The 22,185-nt window shown below is 46.0% G+C and overlaps 2 protein-coding genes across 2 annotated transcripts in view; one reads left to right on the plus strand and one right to left on the minus strand.

Moving 5' to 3' along the window:
• The window catches only part of LOC147636009 (uncharacterized), a 204,395-nt gene that overhangs the window by 163,987 nt on the left and 18,223 nt on the right, over positions 1–22,185 (minus strand). Inside the window, exons 5-6 of the mRNA XM_086801453.1 lie at positions 19,278–19,425; positions 18,917–19,016 (exon numbers count right to left, since the gene is read on the minus strand). Of these exons, the coding sequence (XP_086657579.1) occupies positions 18,917–19,016; positions 19,278–19,425 (248 nt within the window). The remainder of the gene's footprint in view (positions 1–18,916; positions 19,017–19,277; positions 19,426–22,185) is intronic.
• Positions 9,813–11,252, plus strand: LOC147636010 (uncharacterized). Its single transcript, XM_086801452.1, has one exon. It carries the CDS (start codon positions 10,004–10,006, stop codon positions 11,234–11,236), a length of 1,233 nt encoding a protein of 410 aa, XP_086657578.1. The 5' UTR covers positions 9,813–10,003; the 3' UTR covers positions 11,237–11,252.

A 22,185-nucleotide genomic window follows, 5' to 3' on the forward strand; every position in this document is an offset into this window, starting at 1 on the left:
GGCTTAGATGTGGGGTTTACTTGGATTGAGAGAGGATGTATTGCCAGGTACCTTAGCTATCAGGTTGGCATTGACATTTCCCCAGCACAGCAATTTGCACGCGTACTAAGAGCAAACTTCAACATTGGGGCAGCAAGAAGCTTGATCTGGCATCTAGAGTGTTGGTGGTTAACCAAGTTTTGCTGGCCACAGCCTGGTTCATCACCTCGTGTTGGGTGTTTCATAGAGGATGCATTGGCCAACTTCACCGCCTCATTAGGAACTTTTTGTGGTCAGGGTTGGATGGCATTGCACACACCCGGGCTAGAGTTGCCTGGGAAACCATTATCAGACCTAAGCATGAGGGGGGATTGAATATCATTGACCCAGAGGTGCAGCGTAAGGCGTTGCTTTGCAAGTCGATTGTCTGAGGATTTCTTCCTGGCACTGAGCCTTGGAAGAACTTTCTCATGCAACAGGTTATGAGATGCACTCCAGTCATGGGTGGCGACTGGCTCTACAGCTCACGGTTTTTGGTTTCTGAGGAAGATCACCGCCCCCCCTCCTCCCCTCTAGTTAGGTCCCTTCTTCAGGCCTAGGAGTGCATGAGAAGTTTTCTAGTTCATATACCTCCTCGGTCAGCTGAGGAGGCTTACAGACAACCCATTTTGTGGAATGATTTGATCATGGATGAGCATGGTAGATCTCTTGGCGCTGCCACACACATCTATTGGGCTGCTTGGGAGATGTTTTTTCCTTATGTCCTAGAGTGGAAGAGGTTTAAGAGCCTCACGGAGGATCAGAGGGTTGGCCTTACTCAACACTTGAGGGGAGCTAGTCAGAGGATTATGCAAATTGATGCAGCCATACCCAACCATTGGGTTACAAGGGCTTTTCTGGATGGATCTCATCACTTGTGGTTTGGATTTTTTCATGGACTTGGGTTCCTCTGCAAATTATGGGTCTCCCCTCACCAGGGAGGGTGAGGTACCATTTTTCTTTCGTGTTCACGATGGGTGGAAGTTGGAGAAATGTGTGGTGCAAGATATGGTTGAGGGCCCGGTGGTTCAGCCCGTGAGAGTTGTTGTTAGAGCAAGGAAGCACTTTTATATTGAGCCCCCCTAGGGATGATCACAGATGCTTCTTGTCTTTGGCTGTTTGGTGGATGCCCTATCAAACATTTGCCTTGGGATCCCGATGAGTGGGAATGGATGGATGCCACCAATCCGATGAAAAGTTTGCCTTTCTATAGCTACACTGTGCGGAATGCCAAGCAGCTCGTTTTGGGACAGATTCAGAGAGTCCCTACCCTTAGACCTCATTGGGAGTCCTATGGTATTACCACTAACATTCAGAGGAGTTTCTGGCGGAGGCTGTGGCACTCTTACAGGAAGGCACAAATCTCCTCATTCTTTTGGATTTCACTACATCGTGGACTGGCCACCAACCAATGGAGATCAGTTGTTGGTGTTAGCCCAACTTACCCGAGATGTGCAGGAGCTTCAAAGACAGTTTATCACTATCTATGGGAATGCAGGAAAGCACAAGGGATTTGGACCATGATAGCACACCTATTTGGCAGGATTAGTAAGGATGCCTACATATCTTTTGGTGCTATCATTTGGTTGACTTAGTCAGGCCCCCAGCTTAGGTATGAGGGGGACAACAAGAGTCATGTCATTTTGATCAGGCAAGGAGTTGCTCAGCGGGGTTGCCTTCAGGATTCGCCAGATTCAGGATACGCCAGTGCATGGGAGATTATTGCTAGTATTACAGCCTGGCACATCTGGAAGGCTAGATGCACTGAGGCCATAGAGGGCACTATTGTCTTGGACACACAATGCCTTTGCAGGATTTGGAGTGATATTATCCATACCCTTATGGCAACTTGGGCCAGAATCTAGGGATCTTCAAGGGCCACAAAGAGAAAGCGCGGCCAGTTGATGAGAGAGTGGGATATGTTAACACATTCGTCCCCACTTTCTGCTTATGGTTGGAGTTCCCTTTTCGTCCCTTTTCATGGCCCTTGGTTGTGGGCTGGCCACCCTAGTTTTCTGGCATTTTTCCCAGGTCGGGTGACTGATGTCCAATCGGCCAGCTTCATGTTGTCCACTCGGCCAGCCCTCTTTACCTATTTATAGGTGGGCTTGCGTCCCTCATTTTGCATAGTCTAGTCTTCCTTTGTATCCCTCACTTATGAGACCTTTTATGTCTCTTGCTCAGGACTGTTTCAGTGCAGTATATTCAGCATAGTTGCTTCATATTTCTCTCTCTTGCACTCTCTCTCAGCACACTCTAGTGCTTGTATGCAGTATATTCAGCATAGTTGCTTCATATTTCTCTCTCTTGCACTCTCTCTCAGCACACTCTAGTGCTTGTATGCTTCTTTCATGGTATCATCGCTCCCGGGTCAGCGTTCCTCTGCTGCCCCAGCTTCTCCTCAGTTTTCAGCACCTTCTTCTCTTGGTTTTTCTTCTCAGATCTGCTGGTCGGCTGGCTTCTTCCGGCACTTCTCCACTGCAGATTCATGTCATCCATCACCAGTTTTGAACCCTGAGACCCCCTATACACCTGTCGGCTGCTCTATTTCAGGGCAGCAGCACTTGTTATGCTGCGTTTTTTCCTCTACATGTGTTTCTTGCAGTTGATGGTGTTCTGATTTGAGGATTGGTGGCATCTGGTACCTGTGGTGGCCACTTCTTCTAAGATTGTGCGGTTTTCTTCTGAGATTGAGCCCGAGCTTTTGTGATGGCTGCCCCAACTACCCTTCACATGTTCTCTGAGTCTACAAAGTTGGATGGCTCCAACTACACTTTGTGGAAGGTGAAGGTGAAATCAGCCTTGCGTGGAGTGGATCTCTGGGATTGGCTTGTTACAGCTGCCAATGCCATCCCTCCCACCCTTGCTACCGTTGGTGTGACTTAGGCACAGATTGATATTTGGCGGGCAAATGATCGTCGTGTTTTCTCTTTTCTGATGTTGAATTGTCAGGATTCTGTTCTCTCTCATGTGCGTACAGCAGATGCTACACATGAAGTTTCGAAGGCATTTGCAGATCTTTACGAGATTAAGTCTCCGGGTTGGATTTTGGCTTTGGAATAGCAGCTTATGAATTTGTCAGTTTTTGCCTTTCCATCTTTATCTGCTTTCATCTCGAAGATGAAAGATCTCCGGAACGAGCTTCCTGTTTGTGGTAAGGATATCTCTACAGAGGCCTCTCATTATGAGATTACTATTCGTGATAAGGAGACTGCTAGCATCTTGGCTCAGGGAGTCCAGGATAGTGGCTTGTACAAGTTGACCGCTTTGCTTTCTACCGGTTCTTCTTAAGCTCTTTGGCATGCTCAGTTTGGCCATTTGAGCTATCAGCTTTTACATCGAGCTTCAAAGGATGGATTGGTTGAGGGTTTACCAACCATCAAGGCTCCATATTCTGTTTGTTCCTCTTGTTTACAAGGGAAGCAACACCAAGCCACCTTTCTAAAGGAGGCGACACTCAGATCTTCGACATCACTTGCTCTTGTTCATGCAAACTTATGTGGTCCTATGAGTACCGCGTCTTTGAGTAAGGCGTTGAACATGCTTGTGATGGTGAATGACTTCTCCAGATATACTTGGGTCTTCTTTTTGAAGTCCAAGGATGAGGCTTTTCAGCACTTCTTTTTATCCTCCTTGAGAGGGGGTTGATTGTTATCATTGTGGTCTGTGTTAATGACCTCATCTTTTCAGGTTCTTATTCTGTGAGGATCCGTTCAATCATGGATGCTTTGGAGACAGAGTTTGAGATGACAAATCTTGGCCTTTTGCATTATTTTCTTGGCTTTGAGATTTGGCAGACCCCTAAGGGTATTTTCTTCTCTCAGTAGAAGTACACACGGGAGATACTTGACATGTTTCAAATGACTAGATGCAAATCATTATCTTCTCCTATGGATACTAGTGAGAAGCTTTCTCTTCTTGATGCTTCTCCATGGATTGATCAGGGACAATATCAGGTTCTCGTCAATTGTTTGATTTGGTTGACCTACTCCCGATTAGACATTTGTTTTGCACTTAGCTTATTGAGTTCTTTCACATCCAAACCCCGTCAACAGCATTGGCGGTGTGCTCTCAGGGTTCTTCAGTACTTGCGTGGTACTTAGGACTTTGGCATCTTCTTGTCTCAAAATCCGCAACGGAGATCATAACCAAATCTGAGACCACAAGAGCAAGTAGAGTGCAGAAAATAGACAGCACAAGAGAAAGAGAGAGATAGGCGTGTAACTCTGCTCTATATACACAAGATCCCGAAGTGTAAACAAGATACAATGGCAAGGGGGCTATGGGGCCACTTTATATGGCCCCAAGTGAGCAGTCGGCCAGTAGAAGGGGCAGTCAACAGAGACATATTCTCCACGACCAGCAACCTGCACCAGTCGGCCAGCTGCATCAAGTCGGCCAGCATCAGTGAAAGGTCGTGGACCTGGGTCCTAAATGAACAGTCGGCCAGCTCATGGTGATGAACCCATGCAATCGGCCAACTATTGGGACACACTACCATCACAAGGCAACCACCCAAGTCATGGAAAACTGGGAAAAATGGGAAAAAAATACGAGAAGTGAGGAAAAATGAGAAAACACCTACAAAGAGCGGGCACACCCACAACAGAGGCCTTGGTGTCTGATAAAGACAGGAGATGACTTCTAACACCCCCTCTCAGCTTTTGGCTGTGAAATCAACCCTAGGGAGCTGGAGTGCCGCCTGAGCATAGCCTGAGGTAGAGACTTCGTGAAGAGGTCCGCCGCATTGTCCTCCGTCGAACAATAAAGTAGCAAGATGTCACCAGCCAAGATCTTCTCACGTACAAAGTGATACTGTATCTCTATGTGCTTGGTCCGGGCATGGAAGACCGGGTTCCGAGCAATAGCTATACAACTCTGGTTATCACATTGGATGACTGTGGGCTCCTTCTGTGGAAACCCAATCTCGCCTAGCAGCCTCCGCAGCCACACAACCTCGCAAGCAGCACCACAAGTAGCCCGGTACTCTGCCTCTGTCGAAGATAGGGCAATAGTTGGCTGCCTCTTATTGCTCCTGAGCCGAGGGTAAAACTGTAACCTGAAGTAGATCTCCTCGTGTTTGATCTCCTCCCCAATCTGAGTCACTCCAACCTTGGAGTCTGACTCCATCCCCTCCTGTGTAGAAGAGTCCTAGATCCTTCGTACTCTGCAGATACCGGAAGATCCGCAATCCTGCGTCCCAATGAGACTTCAATGGCGTCTGCATAAAAGACGCTCAGCAGCCCTACGGAGAAGCTCAAGTCCAATCTGGTGTTCAGCAACCAGATCAATGAACCAACCAACTTCCGATACTGCGAGGGCATCAACTAGCTCACAAGGATCATTAACAGTTAGCTTTGTATTTGAGTCCATCGGCGAAGTAATAGGCTTGCAGTTCTCCATTCCAAAGGCCTCAAGCAACTCATGAACATACCACTGCTGAGAGACAAAAAACCCGTCGGGGTCTGCCAGATCTCCAATCCCAAAAAGAAGTGGAGTAAGCCTAGGTCGGTCATCTCAAAATCCTTTGACAAGGCAACCTTCATCATGCCAATGTGCTCCACATGACCGCCGGTGAGAATGAGGTCATCCACATAAAGGATGATAATCGTAACCATGCCGCATTCCCGAAAGAGATACAGGTTGGGATCTACAACCGATCTCTGAAAACCAATCCGAACAAAGAAGGAATCAATCTTCTGATTCTAAGCCCTGGGAGCCTGCTTAAGACCATAGAAGACCTTACGTAACCTGTAAACCATCCCTTCTGATCCTGGAACAACAAAGCCTGGAGGCTGCTCAACATACACCTCCTCCTGCAGGTCACCAGTAAGGAACGCAGATTTTACATCCATTTGATACATAGGCCACCTTTGAGAAGAAGCAAGGGCAAGAACGGTCCGAATCGTGGTCATCCGTGCTATCGGTGCAAAGGTATCCTCGTAGTCGATGCCTGGCCCCGCTGAGCATAACCGTTAGCCACCATGAGTCTGGCTTTGTGTTTGTCCACCAACCCATCTGACGCATATTTGGTCCTAAAGACCCATTTGACACCAATGACTGACCATTTCGACGGCCTCGGTACCAACTCCCGTGTGTTGTTCTTCTCGATGGCATCAAGTTCCACCTGCATGGCTTTCCTCCAAGTATCCTGTGAAAGGGCTTCCTTAACGGAACTGGACTCCTTGTCCCGCATAATACAAGACATCAAAGCATAGTTTACCTGAAGAAGCTCCGCTGTATTGCTCTTGTCGCGAACTTTGTGCGATCTTCAAGGGCCGTCCTCTGTGGTCCACTCGGAGGGGAGCGTCGTGACACCTGACTCCCGAAGGGTGTCCATCAACCACCTGGGTACTCGAACAGATCGTGGAGCCTCATGCCGTTGCAGGGGCTCTACTCCAGCTGCGGGCTCAACCTCCTGTACTGACTGTGGTTGATCAAATGGAACAATGGTCTGGGAATCATCATCAGACTCCTCTGGATCTCCAAGAGGTGGCGGCTCCTCGACAGTGGATACTGGAACATGCTCATCAAAGACCACATCTCGGCTGACAACAATCTCATTCCTCTCTGGATCATACAATCTGTACCCCTTGGAAAGAGAATTATACCCCACAATATAAGCTTGCGGGATTTGGAGTCAAGCTTCCCCCTCTGCTTCTTTGAATATGTACATACGTATCGCTCCCAAAAACACGGAAGTGGGAGACATCAGGTTTCCTGCCAAAGTTGCCTCAAACGGAGTCATATTAGGTACTGAAGTCGTTTGAGACCAGTTGAGGGTATGGACAGCCGTTGCGAGGAAGATCACGATGCTCCAGCATGGTCCTCGCCATCTCCACCACAGTCCTGTTTTTGCGTTCTACAACTCCATTCTCTAAAGGCGATCCTGTATTGGCCAGTTCCCTCTTGATGCCATGATCTGCAAAAAATCTGAGAAAAACATTCGAAGAGAATTCACCCCCTTTGTCAACCTAAGAGTCTTTACTTGCAATCCCGACTCTTTTTCCACCATCACGTGCCAATCCTTGAACCGTGCAAAAGCTTGGTCCTTCTGTGAAAGAAAGTAGACCCACGTGAATCTGGTACAGTCATCAACAAGCAGCATGAAATAGAGAGATCCTCCCAATGATGGTGTCTGCTGAGGTCCAAACAAGTCAATGTGAATCAACTCCAATGGTTTTGAAGCCCTGGAAGCTTGCTTCGGAAAGAATTCCCTGTGCTGCTTACCACGTATGCAAAAACTGCAACGTCCTTGCCTGCTGCTAACATCTGGCAAGCCAACCACCATCTGGTCCCGGAAAGCTCGCCGCAGTGCATCCACATTTAAGTGGCCAAAACGAAAGTGCCGCAGATCTCCGACTTGAGAACCTGTCAATGAGGAGAGTGCAGAGAGCTTGTAGATACCATTCTCCACACCGCCTTCCCAAACAACCTAGCCAGTCTCACGGTCCCATAGAGCAACTGAATGCTCCTCAAATTCCACCCAAAAGCCAGTCTTGTATACTTCATGCACTGACAGAAGATGAAAACCAAGAGCAGGGACGTAAAGAACACAGGAGGCATACTTGGCCCCCTTGCCGTCAGGAATAATCTCCATCCAGCCCTCACTGTGTATCGGAATGGTGGAGTTGTCGCCAATGAAGATGCGACCTGACTACCGTTTCACATCCAAAAAGAAGTCTCGAGACGGAGTCATGTGCCTGGAAGCACCACTGTCAAGAATCCATTCCCGGGTATCCTTTGCGGTGAAGCCAACTGCCTCCTCGCTCGAAGACGACGAAGCATCTGAGTCCATCAACTCTAAGTACACAAATGCTGGAGTAAGGATAGTGGCTAGGTTGGTGAGCTGAGATTTGGCCCATAAGGTCTAACGCTGTTTTGGGGCTAGTGGCTTGTGTGCAGGCAAAGACCCTCTTACTCATTTGATGACATGGGTCTCAGGCACCTGGCCAAATTTTCAAGAATGTGTGCCCAACACATTTTTCCCTCGGAATGCTGATTGGTTATGTGTGGTATTGATTCTCGCCCAGGTATGTGTGCTGAGTTAGCTTAGGATATGGGACCGTATGTGATTAGGGAGGTGAGTATGGTTGGTTTTGTGTTTGGTAGTTATTTGGGTATTGTCGCGATGCTAATGACAGCCTACTTAGCTATCACTGGATCCCAAGGGCTTGCAAGGCCGTAATTTAAGTATGTGCACTTCAAACATATTTTCTGTCACATACTTCTTTGGTGGAGACGGTGGGCAGTGATGTCAAGTTTGGTTTGTTATTAGCATGAGATTTCTTTCAGCGAAGTGACAGGTAAGGATCGTGATTTGGATAATGGGAATGTTTCAGTTCTCTCTAGTAAGCAGGGAGAAGATCCAGCTGTACCTCAGAGGGTTCAATAGAGAGTGCAGGTTGAGCAAGTGGACCCTCAACCAGAGGCATGAAATCCTACCAGACTTCTTGGAAGATGAAGCTTTCATTTGGTATGAGGAGCTTGATTCAGAGACCCGGGGGGACTGGGAGAGATTGTCACCCACCCTTGTCGATACATTCAGCACAACACTAAGGGTAGGAGAGATTTGCTACAACAATTGGATAAATTTCAGCAATTTGGAGATGAGTCCATAGCTTACATGAGGTGAAGGTATGAAGGATTTTTTGGTAAATATGTACAATTTTCCTTCATTTTTTGGTAAATATGTACAATTTTCCTTCAAGGGTTTGCAAGCCGTCACATACACACCGTGCCATGGCTAATCCTCAGCATGAACAGTGGAATCCCTGACTTAAGTCAACATTTAAGGCCTCATTACCAGTAGGAGCATTACCATTAGCATCAAGATCAGTAGTATCATCATCTTCAGCATTAGCAGCAGCAGCAGCAGCAGCAAGATCAACAACATCATCATCACCATGGAGGCATGGGACTTCTGTCAGCTGGCTGTAATGCAGCCAGCAGAAGCCCTAGCAGCAAGTGGGACAGCAGCCAGTTGAAGGCCAGCAAAGTGAGGCAAGCAGAAGAAGTAAAGCGCAGCATTCATAGCATTTAATGCCACTATCTTGTCCAAACCTGGCCGACAGCCTCTACTGCTGGCCGACCAGCACTCCAGGCATATATAAATACATGATAAAGTTAATAAAGTCATTCATTCAGAAGTTTCATCATTTATCTAGCATATAAGTCGGAAGACATCATGTAAAGGAGCCAGAGGTCACTCCTTTGGGGCTGACCAAGGGCTCAACCATGTAAAGCATTAAAGTCACCTTTTTGTACCATATGAAATACAGAAAACCCTGACACCAATCTCTCTCTTCTTCTCTCTCCTCTGTCATAATCATGTTTTAATCAGCATCTTATTCTTAATAAGATGTTTTAATCAGCATCTTATTCTTAATCAGCATCTTATTCTTAATAAGGCTTATGGCTGTGGATCAGTACAACAAAGGCTTCGGCGCATGCAACATTGGTATCAAAGCTTTCAAGCTCAGTCCACTAAGCATAGTCCCAAGGAAGGTGCACAGTTCCAACAAAAGAATGCAACAGGGTAGTAGATGGAGTGGTTTGCAACATCCGAAGCTAGAGGAAGCATTCCCTAAGGGTATGTACGCATAACTGGTTTCGCCCTCGCCTCAAGCCTGCAGCAGCCCTCCCCGCTATCTCCTAGGGGTCCCCTTTGTGTGTGTAGGTTCTTCTTCTTCCCGCCTACCACCCTGCTTTCTCCTCTCTTCATCGCTGCGCCTCCTACTACACTTCTATTCCGCGAGCTGCAGCCTGTGTACAGCTGTGTGTGTGTGTGTGTGTCAGTGGTGTGTGTTACATACGTGTGTGGCGTCGCTGCTCGACTCTGATCGCCTGCTGCGACTTACCTGTTTCGGATCTTTACTCGCCTGTTGACCATCGCCTAAACCTGCTGCCGTTGAATGTTCTTGCTGCCGGCTGGCCTCCCCCGCCTTGCCTCTAACAGAAGGTTAATTAGTCGCCTGTGTGCATAATGGAATCGCCTGAGCTGGCCATTTACAAGCGTCGGAAAGCAATGAACACCTCGAATTTGGATGCCATGTCTTTGATTAAGGAATGCCTGCATGAGGATTTCGAAGAAGCAAGATGTGCTTGGGAAGGACCTCCTCCAGTCACAGAAGTGCGTATTCCGGTGCAGGAGCTCATGGATCCGGTTGCACAGTATGCATTGAATGCAGTGATTCTCTTTTTCCCGGGCAAGATGCCTAGTGCACAGGATGTGGGACAATGGGTTGATTTCTTGCTTAAGCGTCAAGCAGTCCGGGGTGTTTATTTTGGAGCAAGAGGATTCTATGAGGTATTGTTAGCAGACATGGAAGCTAGAGATGCTTTGTTGGAAATGTCTCCCCTCTTCTTCAATACGCAAATGACTCATGTTCTTCCCTGGGCTCTTACTAAAGATTATCAGAGCCTTATTCGACATAAGTGCCCGGTTTGGGTTGAAGTGGTGGATTTTCCTCGTACTTGGCGTCATTTTCTTCCTTTGTTGGCTGCTCAATTGGGCAAAGTGATTTGCCCCCCCAAGTTGGATGCCAATACAAATCGTTTTTGTATTCTATGGGACACTGATCTTCCTGCTCCTATGGGCATTACCGTTGATTCTGGGGACACAGTGGTCGGAAAGCGACCATTCAAGCTTAAATGGGGGAAATTTGCCAATTCCTGTTTTCGCTGTGGCAAATTTGGTCATATGCAATCTGAATGTTCTGAACCAAATCTACAACCCCCTCCTTCGGCTGTCCCTACCCCTCAGACTCCTCCTCCAGTGAAATCTTCCCCTGAGGCACAATCTAAAGGTGCTTCTGCATCCACATCAACAACTGGACTCAATAAAGGTAAAGGGAAGCAGTCTCAAATGCCAAGTGTTCCTGCTTCCCCGAATATCAAAGACAAGGGCAAAGAGAAGCTTCCTGCTACTCAGGCGTGGATAGTACCCAAGAAAACTGTCAAAGCACGTACTTTACCATCTTCTCGCAATTATGTGCCCCCCTTGAAGAATGTTGCTCAGCAAAAACTGCCTTGTAATGATAACTCTTCCCTAGCTCAGGCCTGGGATAAAGTTGTTCGATCCTATAAGGAAGTAGTTACAGGGGGCACCGCTTCAACGTCGGAAGGCCATCGCTTGTTTCCTCCACATTCGAGTTTTGATTTGGCAGCTGATGTTTCTGCGACAGATGCGGATGTGCCCATGGGCACGAGTTCTTAAGCTTTCTGTTGGTTTTCTCGCCCACTGTATATACCATTTAAGATGCATAGTTCTATACAGTGCTTTTCATATAATGTGCGCGGATTATGCAATCAGGATAAATGGAGGCTAATCTGGCACTATGTACATACTTGCAAAGCAGATATTGTTGTTCTTCAAGAGCATAATCAGCATAATTTTGCCGGGCAAACTTCCTATTTTGCAGGATATTGGATAGCTTATGCAGGATCCGCTGGATACTCTGGAGTGCTGATGCTTGTTCGTCATGAATTATTTCCCATGTTGGTATTCAATGATCCAGCTGGCAGATGGATGGTCGTTCAATGTATTATCAACGGGGAAGTTTTTGAGTTTGGTGGGGTGTATGCATACACAGCCTCTACTGACAGGGCTCGTTTGTGGCATGCCATCTCCTCTTATTGTTGGCGTTCTAATGCATTCCTTTGTGGCGATTTTAATAATGCTCCAAATCATGTGGATAATACTACTGGACATTCTCACATGCTTCATGTGGAACGACAAGCTTGGGATCTCTTTCAGCACACATGTAATGCCTTGGATTTGTGGCCTCTGTTGCAAGCCAATGATCCAGGATTCACATTTCAGCATAACGCTCGATCAATGTATCGTGCTCGTCTGGACCGATGGTATCTCTTTCACATGCAACAGTATGATGATTTTGTATGTGATATGTGGATTGATTACTCCTTGTGTCTCTCGGATCATGCTCCGATATGCTTGAAAATACAATTCGGCTCTTGTTCTGCCAATGATTCATTAACTAGAAAGAGACTCCTCCATGTCAATAATGCTTATCTTAAGCATGAGGTTTTCCGCAATCTGATTGTGGATATTATTTCGCCATTGATCTCTCAAATGCATGTTGATATGGACACAGCATGGTTTCGTTTTGTTATGCGGATTCAATGTGTGATCCAGGATTATGGCAGACACTATTTATCGCATTTCAGAGAGCAAGTTCAACAGGCCAAAGGCACTTGTCAAAGTTTGATGCATCTGGCTAACACTTCATCCCTTACTGAAACCCAGATGACAGAGTTGCTTTCTGCTCGTGCTTTGTTGCATCGTAATGATGAGAGAAAATTGACAAAGTGGCAGACTAGAGCTCGCCAAAAAGCTATAGCGGATAAAGGATGCACTTCTAAACAATTCTTTCGTCATTTACATCTTTCTAGGCAGTCTCAAACTATTAAGAGGATTAAACTCCCGACTGGTGATTGGACTACCTCTCGTGTGGAGCTTGCACGGGCCATGGAATCTCATTATGGCAAGATTTTTGAGGCCTCTTCTCTCACGCAGGAAGGTCGAGAGGCTCGTCGGTTGTTTTTATCTCGAGTTGCACCGATTTTATCGGCGCAGCAGGCTCAACTTTTGGAAGCCGCCTTCACAGAGACAGAATTGTATGCCAGTTTGTGTGATTTGGGTCGTTGGAAATCTCCCGGTTGGGATGGCCTTACTGTAGAATTTTTCTTGTCGTTTTGGCAATACGTGGATCAGCCACTATTGTTAATGATAAACAGGGCATGGGAGCAACAGGTTTTGCCTTCATCTTGGAAAGAAGGCTTGCTCAAGTTGATTCCAAAGCAAGCACTTTGTGAAGAGTTCTCGCAATGGAGGCCGATTACACTCATGCCTGTGGTTTATAAATTGCTTGCTAAAATGCTTGTCAATAGACTTAAAGGGTTTCTGCATGATGGTTTGCATCCATCTCAGTATGGCTTCATTCCACGAAGGCAAATTACTGATAATTTAGCAAATGTCATCATTGGCATGGAGTATGCGAAATACACTCGACAAGATGTATTGGTCATGCAGGTTGACATTGAAAAGGCATTTGACACTGTTCTTTGGGATTACATTGCAGATACCATGCTTCGGCTGGGATTTGGGCCTAAGCTATCCTCTCTGGTTTATTTCTTGTATGCTGACAGTACCTCTGCCGGTTTGTTGGATGGTTTTCTCACAGATCCTTGGCATTTGGGACGTTCAGTAAGGCAAGGTTGTCCTCTCAGTGCTTTGCTTTATGCGATTGCTACTCATCCCCTGCTTATGTATTTGGAATCTTTGACTTCGTCTGGAAGATTGCAGGGCTTGAAATTACCCTCTGGGAAACATTTTATTGCGCAAGCTTATGCAGATGATTCTCTCTTTATGCCTCGCAATCACCAAGATGATGTGGAACAAATTATGCACACTCTTCATTTGTTTGGATTGGCAGCAGGCCTCAAAGTGAATTTTCGTAAATCCAAACTATTGGCTCTGACTGAGTGTGATTGGCATAAGCTGCTTTGGCCAGGCGAACTTGTTCCTCCGAACATTATAGTTCGTCATTTGGGTTATCCGCTGGGTTGGACTGTATCGGCTACACGGAAATTGGATTGGGTAGCCGAGCGCTTGCACTCCAAGTTGCATTATTGGAAGTTGTCCACTTGGCCGCTTCATGTGCGTTTGAGAATTGTGCAATGCATTCTTGTAGCTTATGTGCAGTTTTATCTACCTTTGCTATATTGGTCTCAATCCCGCTTGAAGTCCCTTATGTCAAGTATATTGGCGCATTTCTGGCGCACTTCATCTCGTGGAAAGGGCCTCAGATTGTTATCCATGGACAAGTTATGCTCTCCTAAGCGTCTTGGAGGCCTGAATATTTTGGATTTGAGACGTCATGTTTTGGCTAGGAAAGCTATGCTTTTGCCGGTTTTGTTGGATCAGCAGCAACCCTGGACTCTCATGGTGTCCCATTTGTGTCGGCATATTGTCACGCCATTCTATGGTCATTGGCAACCCACATACTGGGATCTTATATGTGGAAAACTTGAAGGACACATTCCGGGATGTCCTTTCACTTCTTCTCTCATTATTGATTGGAAGGAAGTTACTTCACATATGATATGGCATGGTTCCCGATCTTTGATGGGCAATTCCCTGCGGCTAGAGAGTTTGCATTGGAGTCGTGTATTTTCTTCCACTTTGGTTGACCGTTCACCTCGTCAGGCATATTTTCTATCTCAAAAAGGAATTTGTCAGATACATCAGGTGGTGGATGACACAGGTCAGGTTCTTTCTTTCTCTGTTGCGGCGGATCGTTTTCAATTGGGATCCCATTATTCTCATCTTTGGACAGAAATTCAGCGGATGATTGCTGATATTTCTCCTTTACCTCGCCTGAATGTGGATTCCCGTCTATCTGATTGGAATCTTGGAACCACTGCTATGGAATGTATTTCAGCTGGGACAGTTTATGCCCTCTTGCAATCGGATGCATGGATAGTCAGACATGGTAATCAGCTATGGTCTCTCTCCAAATCTTCAATGTGGTGGAAACGTACATTGTTTCGCATTTGGAAAAGTCATCTGCCTCTTAAAGAACGCCTGTTCTTGTGGCGCTGTTTGGTTGGTGCTCTTCCTGTTGGTAGCTTGTTACATGCACGTCATATTGCGCCTTCGCGTTGTGTCCGATGTAAAGCTACTGAGGAGACTGTCCCACATTTACTATGGGGTTGTGTATGCTCCAGATCGTTCATTCGCCAGGTCTCGACTGCTCTTCGCCTTCGTTTCCCTTCGGGCATTTTTCACAGATGCTTTTGGCTTTTTGGGGTGTTACAAGCATCGCAGTCTCAGTTTGCAGTATTTTTCAGCTGGGTCCGATTCTGGGTCTTTTGGACCATATGGCATGTTCGGAACAACCTCATGTTCCAAGCCAATGACATTGTTCCCTTCCATTACTTCAAGTTCTCGCTTGGTAACGCGCTTCATTTTGCTTATGATGCTGGGGACATCACTCTTGATGCTTATAGGATTTACTTTGATTGCTTCTAGGTGGTGGAGCCTATAGTTACTTTTCTTTTTTTGGGTTTTCCTCGCTTACAGGTTTCCCACTTGTAAATGAAAAGTGTGATCTTTTTGGTGGGTTTTCCTCGTTTTGAGGTTTCCCACTTGTAATTAATGACATTGAGCTTTACAAAAAGTATGTACGCATAACTAGTACATCATTAAGCTCTCAGATCAATTCCAAAGGCAACAAGCATGATCAATTCCGGCAGGTGACCTACCGCTACGTTAAGGGTAAGGGAAAGCAAGCATGGGGACATAGTGGAACAGATGCTCGGCTCTTCACCAAGACTTGGAAGTGGAGATCAGAAGTTGAAGGTGTTCAGACAAAAAAATCAAAGTCAGTGTCAAAGTCAGAAGTAGAAGTTTAAGGTCAGTGGTCTAGGGAGGAAGGATGACAGAGTGTCCACCCCGTCATCAAGTTTAGCAGGAGGGGATGTCATGTGCACGCTCGTGACATGGCTAATCCTCAGCATGAATAGTGGAATCCCTAACTTAAGTCAACATTTAGGGCATCATTAGCAGTAGGAGCATTACCATCAGCATCAGGATCAGTATTATTATCATCTTCAGCATTAGCATCATCAGCAGCATCAACATCATCATCATCACCATGGAGGCATGGGACTTCTGTCAGTTGGCTGTAGACAGGCTGTCGGCAGCCAGCAAAAGCCCTAGCAACAGGTGGGACAGCAGCCAGTTGAAGGCCAGCAAAGTGAGGCAGGCAGAAGAAGTAAAGCACAGCATTCATAGCATTTAATGCTAGTATCTTGTCCAAACCAGGCCAACCAGCACTCCAAGCATAATATATAAATACATGAAGTCATTAATCAAGTTCATCAAGTCATTCATTCAGAAGTCTCATCATTCATCTAGCATATAAGTCAGAAGACATTATGTAAAGGAGCCAAAGGTCACCCCTTTGGGGCTGATCAAGGGCTCAACCATGTACAGCATTAAAGTCACCTTTTTGTACCATATGAAATACAAAAAACCATGAAACCAATCTCTCTCTCTTCTTCTCTCTCCTCTGTCTTAATCGTGTTTAAATCAGCATCTTGTTCTTCATAAGGCTTAGGGCTGTGGATCAGTACAGCAAAGACTTCCGCGCATGAAACACAAGTGCTAGAGAGAGGGTATGTTTTGACCACTTACCACAATGTGATGCTCTTCAACCATTACAAAAGTTGGCGGGAACTGTTAACATTGCCACCTGAATAGCCTTACCAATCTCATACCCAAAAGAGGATATAACCTGATAAGTGTGGGCATGCACTCCCAAACTTTCTGTTGTGGAAAATCTCTCTGCAAAGAGGGAGACTCTACAAAACGCAATACTCGATAAAAATCAGATGCAATACTCCTCACCTAATCTGGCTCAGTCTTAATCTCTCTCTATGTGAGCCCTGCAAGTGTCTCACACTCCCTACTATGGGTAGGCCCATGTGCTGAGATTTCACAAAACCTCCAAATCTCTCTGACCTCATGTGAAATCTCTGCATTCAGATAAGGAGAATCAGGAATATGGACACGGGGGGATGCCATCTGAGTACCCAGCTCCTTGAGGCACAAAACAACCAGGCAATGTGGTGCAAGATATGATAGAAATGGTGCCTCCCCTATCCAAGTCCAATCGTGCAAAGATACATCCATCCCCACTTGTGTGGTTATGCCAAGCGTAAGATAAAGAGTTAGGCCTCCTCTGGAAGTCATCCTCTATCCAACAGCCCCTGCCGTAGGAGGAGGGCGTGAATCTCTCCCATGAGGCTCGCTCCAAGGGGGAAGGGGGGAGAGGGGGGGGGGGTCGCAGATGGGCTTCCAGTTTCCTTTTTTCTTCGCCACTAGGATCTCATGGAAGGCGGCTTTCGAGCAGCCTTCAATGAGATTATGACTACAGGCGCCATACCAGAGAGGCTCTCAGAGGGTCTGATTCACTTGATTCCTAATAAGTAGGGTGGTGATAGATTGGAGATTTGGCAATGGAGACCCATCACCCTTCTTGGGACCACCTACAAGAATTTTGGACAACATCTTCACTTTCTCAGAGGCGACAACTTCAGCCAAGATGCGACAGTAGGACCTCATTGTGCTCCTTCTGGATTTTAAGAAAGCCTATGATAGAGTTGATTGGGGCTTTCTTGAGGGCACGATGTACCGGATGGGTTTCCTAGTGGAGTGGATCCGTGGTGTTTCACGACTCTATTCGGCTCTCACAATTAGGATCTCATTCAGGGAGCCAGAGGTGATAGATTTCCCCTTTTTCACTCGGTCTGGCAGGGCTGTTCACTGGCACCATACCTCTTTCTATTTGTCACCAAGGCCATGAGCAGTTTTCTCTCAGCTTAGGAGACAGGGCTCCAGGGATTGCATCTCCCCATCCGTACTTAGGAGGAGCTATTAGACTAAGAGTTTGCAGATGACACAGTAGCGTACTTATCCGGAGATGTGCGGAATCTCCAGAGATTTGTAGAGGCGATAGAGATCTTTTGTCGCGCATCAGGAGCACAAATCAAATGGGACAAGTCATGTGGTCTTTGGGTAGGCTCTCCACCCGCCCGACTTGGTGTCCAGTTGAGGCTTTCCACTGGATCTCGTGGGGCACTCCAATCCACTATCTTGGATGCCAAGTGGGCATCGATATCTCCCCAGAGCAACAGCTAGCCCCTTTTCTTCTGAGTATTCAGAAGAAGCTTTTGTACTAGAGTTCTACGAGGCTTTCCTTAGCCGGCTGAGTGGTGGTGGCGAACTAGGTCCTTGCCACCATGTGGTATATTACTTCTTGTTGGGCCTTCTCCCCAGCCTACATTGGTCAAATACAACGGTTAATCCGCAACCTTTTGTGGGCCGGCAACGATGGAAGGCCTGCCCGGGCCAAGGTGGCCTAGAGAGTGATCATTCAGTCGCGACACCGAGGGGGCCTAGTCATCATCGACCCTTCCATTCAGAGTTGTGCCTTGCTTGGCAAATTGATTGTTAGAGGACTTCTCCCAAGTGGTGAGCCCTGGAAGGACTTTCTCTTGGCTTGGATTTCAGCCTGTACACCGAGCTTGGGAGGCCCTTGTCTGCAGAGCACCGGATGGATCTTCACCGAGGTGCGGGCCCGCGGCTTTAGCCCTTTTGAGGACAAATTTGCCACCAGCCTTCCGCCGGCCCTCCAGCAATCAGTTCCGATAGCCTCAGAGGAGCGTCTTCGTCAACCCCTGATTTGGAACCCCCCGATCCGTTTACCCAGTGGCCACATGCTGGGGCCAATCCCTTGGAGATTGGCTTGCATTCAAACAGCTTCCCCCTGAGGCTTAGGAGAGAGGCTTGTCTGGGATCAGGGACAAAGACAGAATCAGCTTCAATATCGACTCTAATATTCCCCAAGAGTGGCTAATACAGCATGCTCGTCAGTATACAGTATGTGCATTGGAACATTGCTTCTAGCAGCTTTACCATCAAGAGCAAGGCTGAGTGGTATTTGATCTCAGAACCAGACCTCCTGAGGACCCCATATGTAGATCAGGCAAGGCTTATGGTGAGCCCAAATGTATCTAAGAGGCTTGATTTCCAAAGTTCATATGGGTCTCTTACACAACCTGATGGGCCTAACAAGGGCTCCCACTCTTAATATCCTTGCATGCCCACCTAGCAGCAACACAAAATGACATCAAGACTTTGGATATACACTAATTGTTCTTCACTGTCTAGTTAATGCAGCTGATCTTAGCAAATTTTTATCAATTTTATTTTAATCCTTGAATTAAAAACAAATTGAGCTAAATCTCCTCATCAGATCTTAATTTCTCTTTTATGTTCTCTGCATCTAACTTGGTTGCATGCAAATACCTGCTGTAAATGCGCCTCCAAAAAAGGACGAAAAGATGAAGAAGGTGCAAATGTACCAACACATAATGCCATTGCTTGCCACCCTCTACTGTTGCTCCATCTAGAAAATGGGAAAGCATTATCATTAGACCAAATAAAAAAAGTGAATAATTTTCATTAAATCAAATGTGAAATGTTTTGCATGAGTTATTCCAACAAAAAAGGCCATCTACAAGTACCTGTAAGAGTCCCCATCTGCATTGAATTATTTTGCGATTGACAATAAGAGAAGTGATTAATGAGAATTATGTGCCGTATTGTGTTATCAATTAGAACTACTATGACTGCAAATAACTTATTATTTTAGAAGCATATGCTGTACCTGCTTGGATTAGCTGTAGTCTGCTTACATATTTGACAGAAAACCTCATCTCTAAGATCACAATACTTTATGCCCAGCATTAATATTTGTTGAATATGATAAGCAAGGTCTTGTTCTGTTGGGATATCCCCCATATATGCTAAAAGATCTGTATCCATAAAACAAAAGCGTTCACATAGACCGAATGGACATGAGTGTGTTTGTATATGTGTCTTGAGTGTAAACAAACACAGAAGGAATATCAATGATTATTTTCTCATTAGAAAGAAATGATTATTATAGTAAAGAGATACGACATGTGGTGTATGCAAACACCACTCTCAAGGAATAGAATTTTCACAATGCAAAACTTAAACTCAAATTGCACAATAACAAAGATAGAGAAGAATAATGCATTATTGATATGATACAAAAGATGGTTGTAACCTCCACACCCGTGGTTCAATGTGAGGAGCTTAGATGGCTCATCTAGGAGGTTGTAATAGCTATGGTGGGGCTATCTAAAAAGCCTCTGTAGACCGTATTTGGTCCAAAGTGGTCCTCCACGGTCATTGTGTGGTGTGTGCCCAATAGGTCAATGTGAACTTACCACGTCGACTGGCCAAAAATGCTAGTCACACGAGACCTGTGATCTTTAACTTTAAAAGCTATAAGGTTTTTAAAACCTTTGATGATTAAAATATGCGTTTTCTTAATCCTTGCTTTTGGCGTTTTTTTTTTTTGAGAAAAGGTAAGGCAGCAGGAAGAAGAGGCAGGCAAGGGGGAGAAGGCGCAGCAGAGGGGGGAAGGTGGGCAGCAAAGGGAGGGATGTAGGCAGGCAGAAGAGGAGGGGATGCAGGCGGGCAGCAGAGGATGGTGAAACAGGGGAGGGCGGGCAGCAAAGGTGGAAGGTGTGGGCAGAGGAGGGCACACAAAAAAGGGCAAAGGCAAACCTCAACAGTCGGGGAGCTGCGCGACATTTTTTCTGAATCTCCTTTCCTCTCTCTATATTTGACTTAGCAAAAATGTTCACATGCAGATTTCGATGCTTTTATTGACCGGTCTCATGCAGAAAAAAAGAGGTATTTCTCAGCTGTCTCAGTTTTCATGCAATATGCCAGTGATTTCATACAGTTGTTTTGCCAGATCTCTTCTACTCTCCCTTTTGCTTTTCATGCGGCAAGTTCTGTATCAAAGGGCAGATTATATAATATTTTGAGTTTGTTCTCTTGCAAAAATTTCATTCTAATCAAGTATCATCAAGGATGGATGCCTTGGTGCATCCAACATAACTACTTTTATTGATTTTTATGGTAGCGGTCGTCACAGATTGTCTTTTGAATTTGGTTAAAGTATATTGGTTGCTAGGAATATACTCATGATGACCTCATTATGTCTTCAGTGGAAGGAGTGGGGGTAGGAGTCTTAACACGTGTTGTGCAGCATATTCTCATGTATGAGAGGCGGTTGTCACGCTTCAATGGGAGCAGCAACATCATGGCAACTTCTCTTTCCTCCCCGGTTTCACTACAGTGATGGTAACCTTGGAGATTTGTGTTGGTGGTTCGGGTGTAGTGGCGGTCGCCATCAAAAATTATTTTTCATTTACTGTTTTACATTCTTAGAGATGATCTACTGGATGATCTAATCTAAGCATATCACTTTTGCTCCCTGCTCAGCTCATGGGGGGGAATGTTAGGGTTTTGTGCCCATTTACTTATGTTTGACACATTGTAGAGTGCTCTAGAAGCACTACAGTATTTTTATTCAATAGATGGTTTTTGTCATATCTCTGATTATACACATGTGGAGGAACACCATGGAAAGGTCCCTCGTGTGTGTTCCAGGCATGGTTTAGTACATGTGGAAGGACTCCATGGAAGGATTGAGATCCTGGTGTGAGCTCCTGGCATGATTGGTTACATGTGGAAGGACTCCATGGAAGGATTGATATCCTGGTGTGAGTTCCTGGCATGACTCAATACATGTGAAAGGGCTTCATGGAAGGGTACCCTGGTAACAGTTCGTGGCATGTTAATGAAGTCTCATGGAAGCGTGGACACCCTGGTAAGCATTGTTTATACCTGTATGGGCGGTGCCCGAGACGGGTTCGGTACAAGATGAATAAGTTGGAAGATGGAATCCAGAATATTATGCATAAAGCATTTGTGTGTGTTTTGACATGCATGAATGACTTGTCTTGATTGCCTAGACAATGCCTGGAATTTCTGCTTGTGATTCTCGATGGGTTCCGGGGACGCCTGGAAACCCTGTGGACGCGTGTGTGCACACGTGTTTGGAACTGAGGTGGTGGTCTTATGTGTTTTGCAAGTGGTAAGTGACCCCAAACTCAATTTACAGCTTATATTTTACTATACTAAGGTTTATGAGTGCAGGTGTTCACATAAACTTAAATTTGGGTGGACAAATTATGAAGTGTTCACATACACTTAAGTTTGAGCAGACAATTTTTAAAAGTGTTCACATCAAGAGGACCAGTTTTTAATGAAACTTCGCCATTACTCAAGGTGGGCAGCCCATCAAGCCATAATAGATTCCACGAGTTGCTATTATGGGAGGGGAAGGCCAAAATTAGCTAGGCGCTCCCCTTTCCAGCTGTTTTTGGAGGTGGAACACCTTGAGCTTCTCACAGGTGTCAGTTGGGCATGCAAAGTTGCTCGAGGGCTGGGCCGCTTGCAGGGCTGCCATATAGCTGAAGGCTTGCCTCCCTACCTCCTCAACTTGCCAAGATTTAAACCCAGTCTCACCGCGTGAGCTGGTTCTCTCTAGAAGTGTAGATTGCATCTCCAACACCCCCCCTCAAGCCACACTTTGGTTGAGGTCTTAGCTTCCAACATCACAACCTGGCCTCTGATACCATGTTGGAAACATGGATCCTCCCACTTCCCGGGAGGTCACCCATCCCAGC

This window comes from Cibotium barometz, chromosome 8 (assembly GCF_041138505.1).
Source record: "Cibotium barometz isolate CiBa-2024 chromosome 8, ASM4113850v1, whole genome shotgun sequence".
In the NCBI taxonomy this organism is placed as follows: Eukaryota; Viridiplantae; Streptophyta; class Polypodiopsida; order Cyatheales; family Cibotiaceae; genus Cibotium; species Cibotium barometz.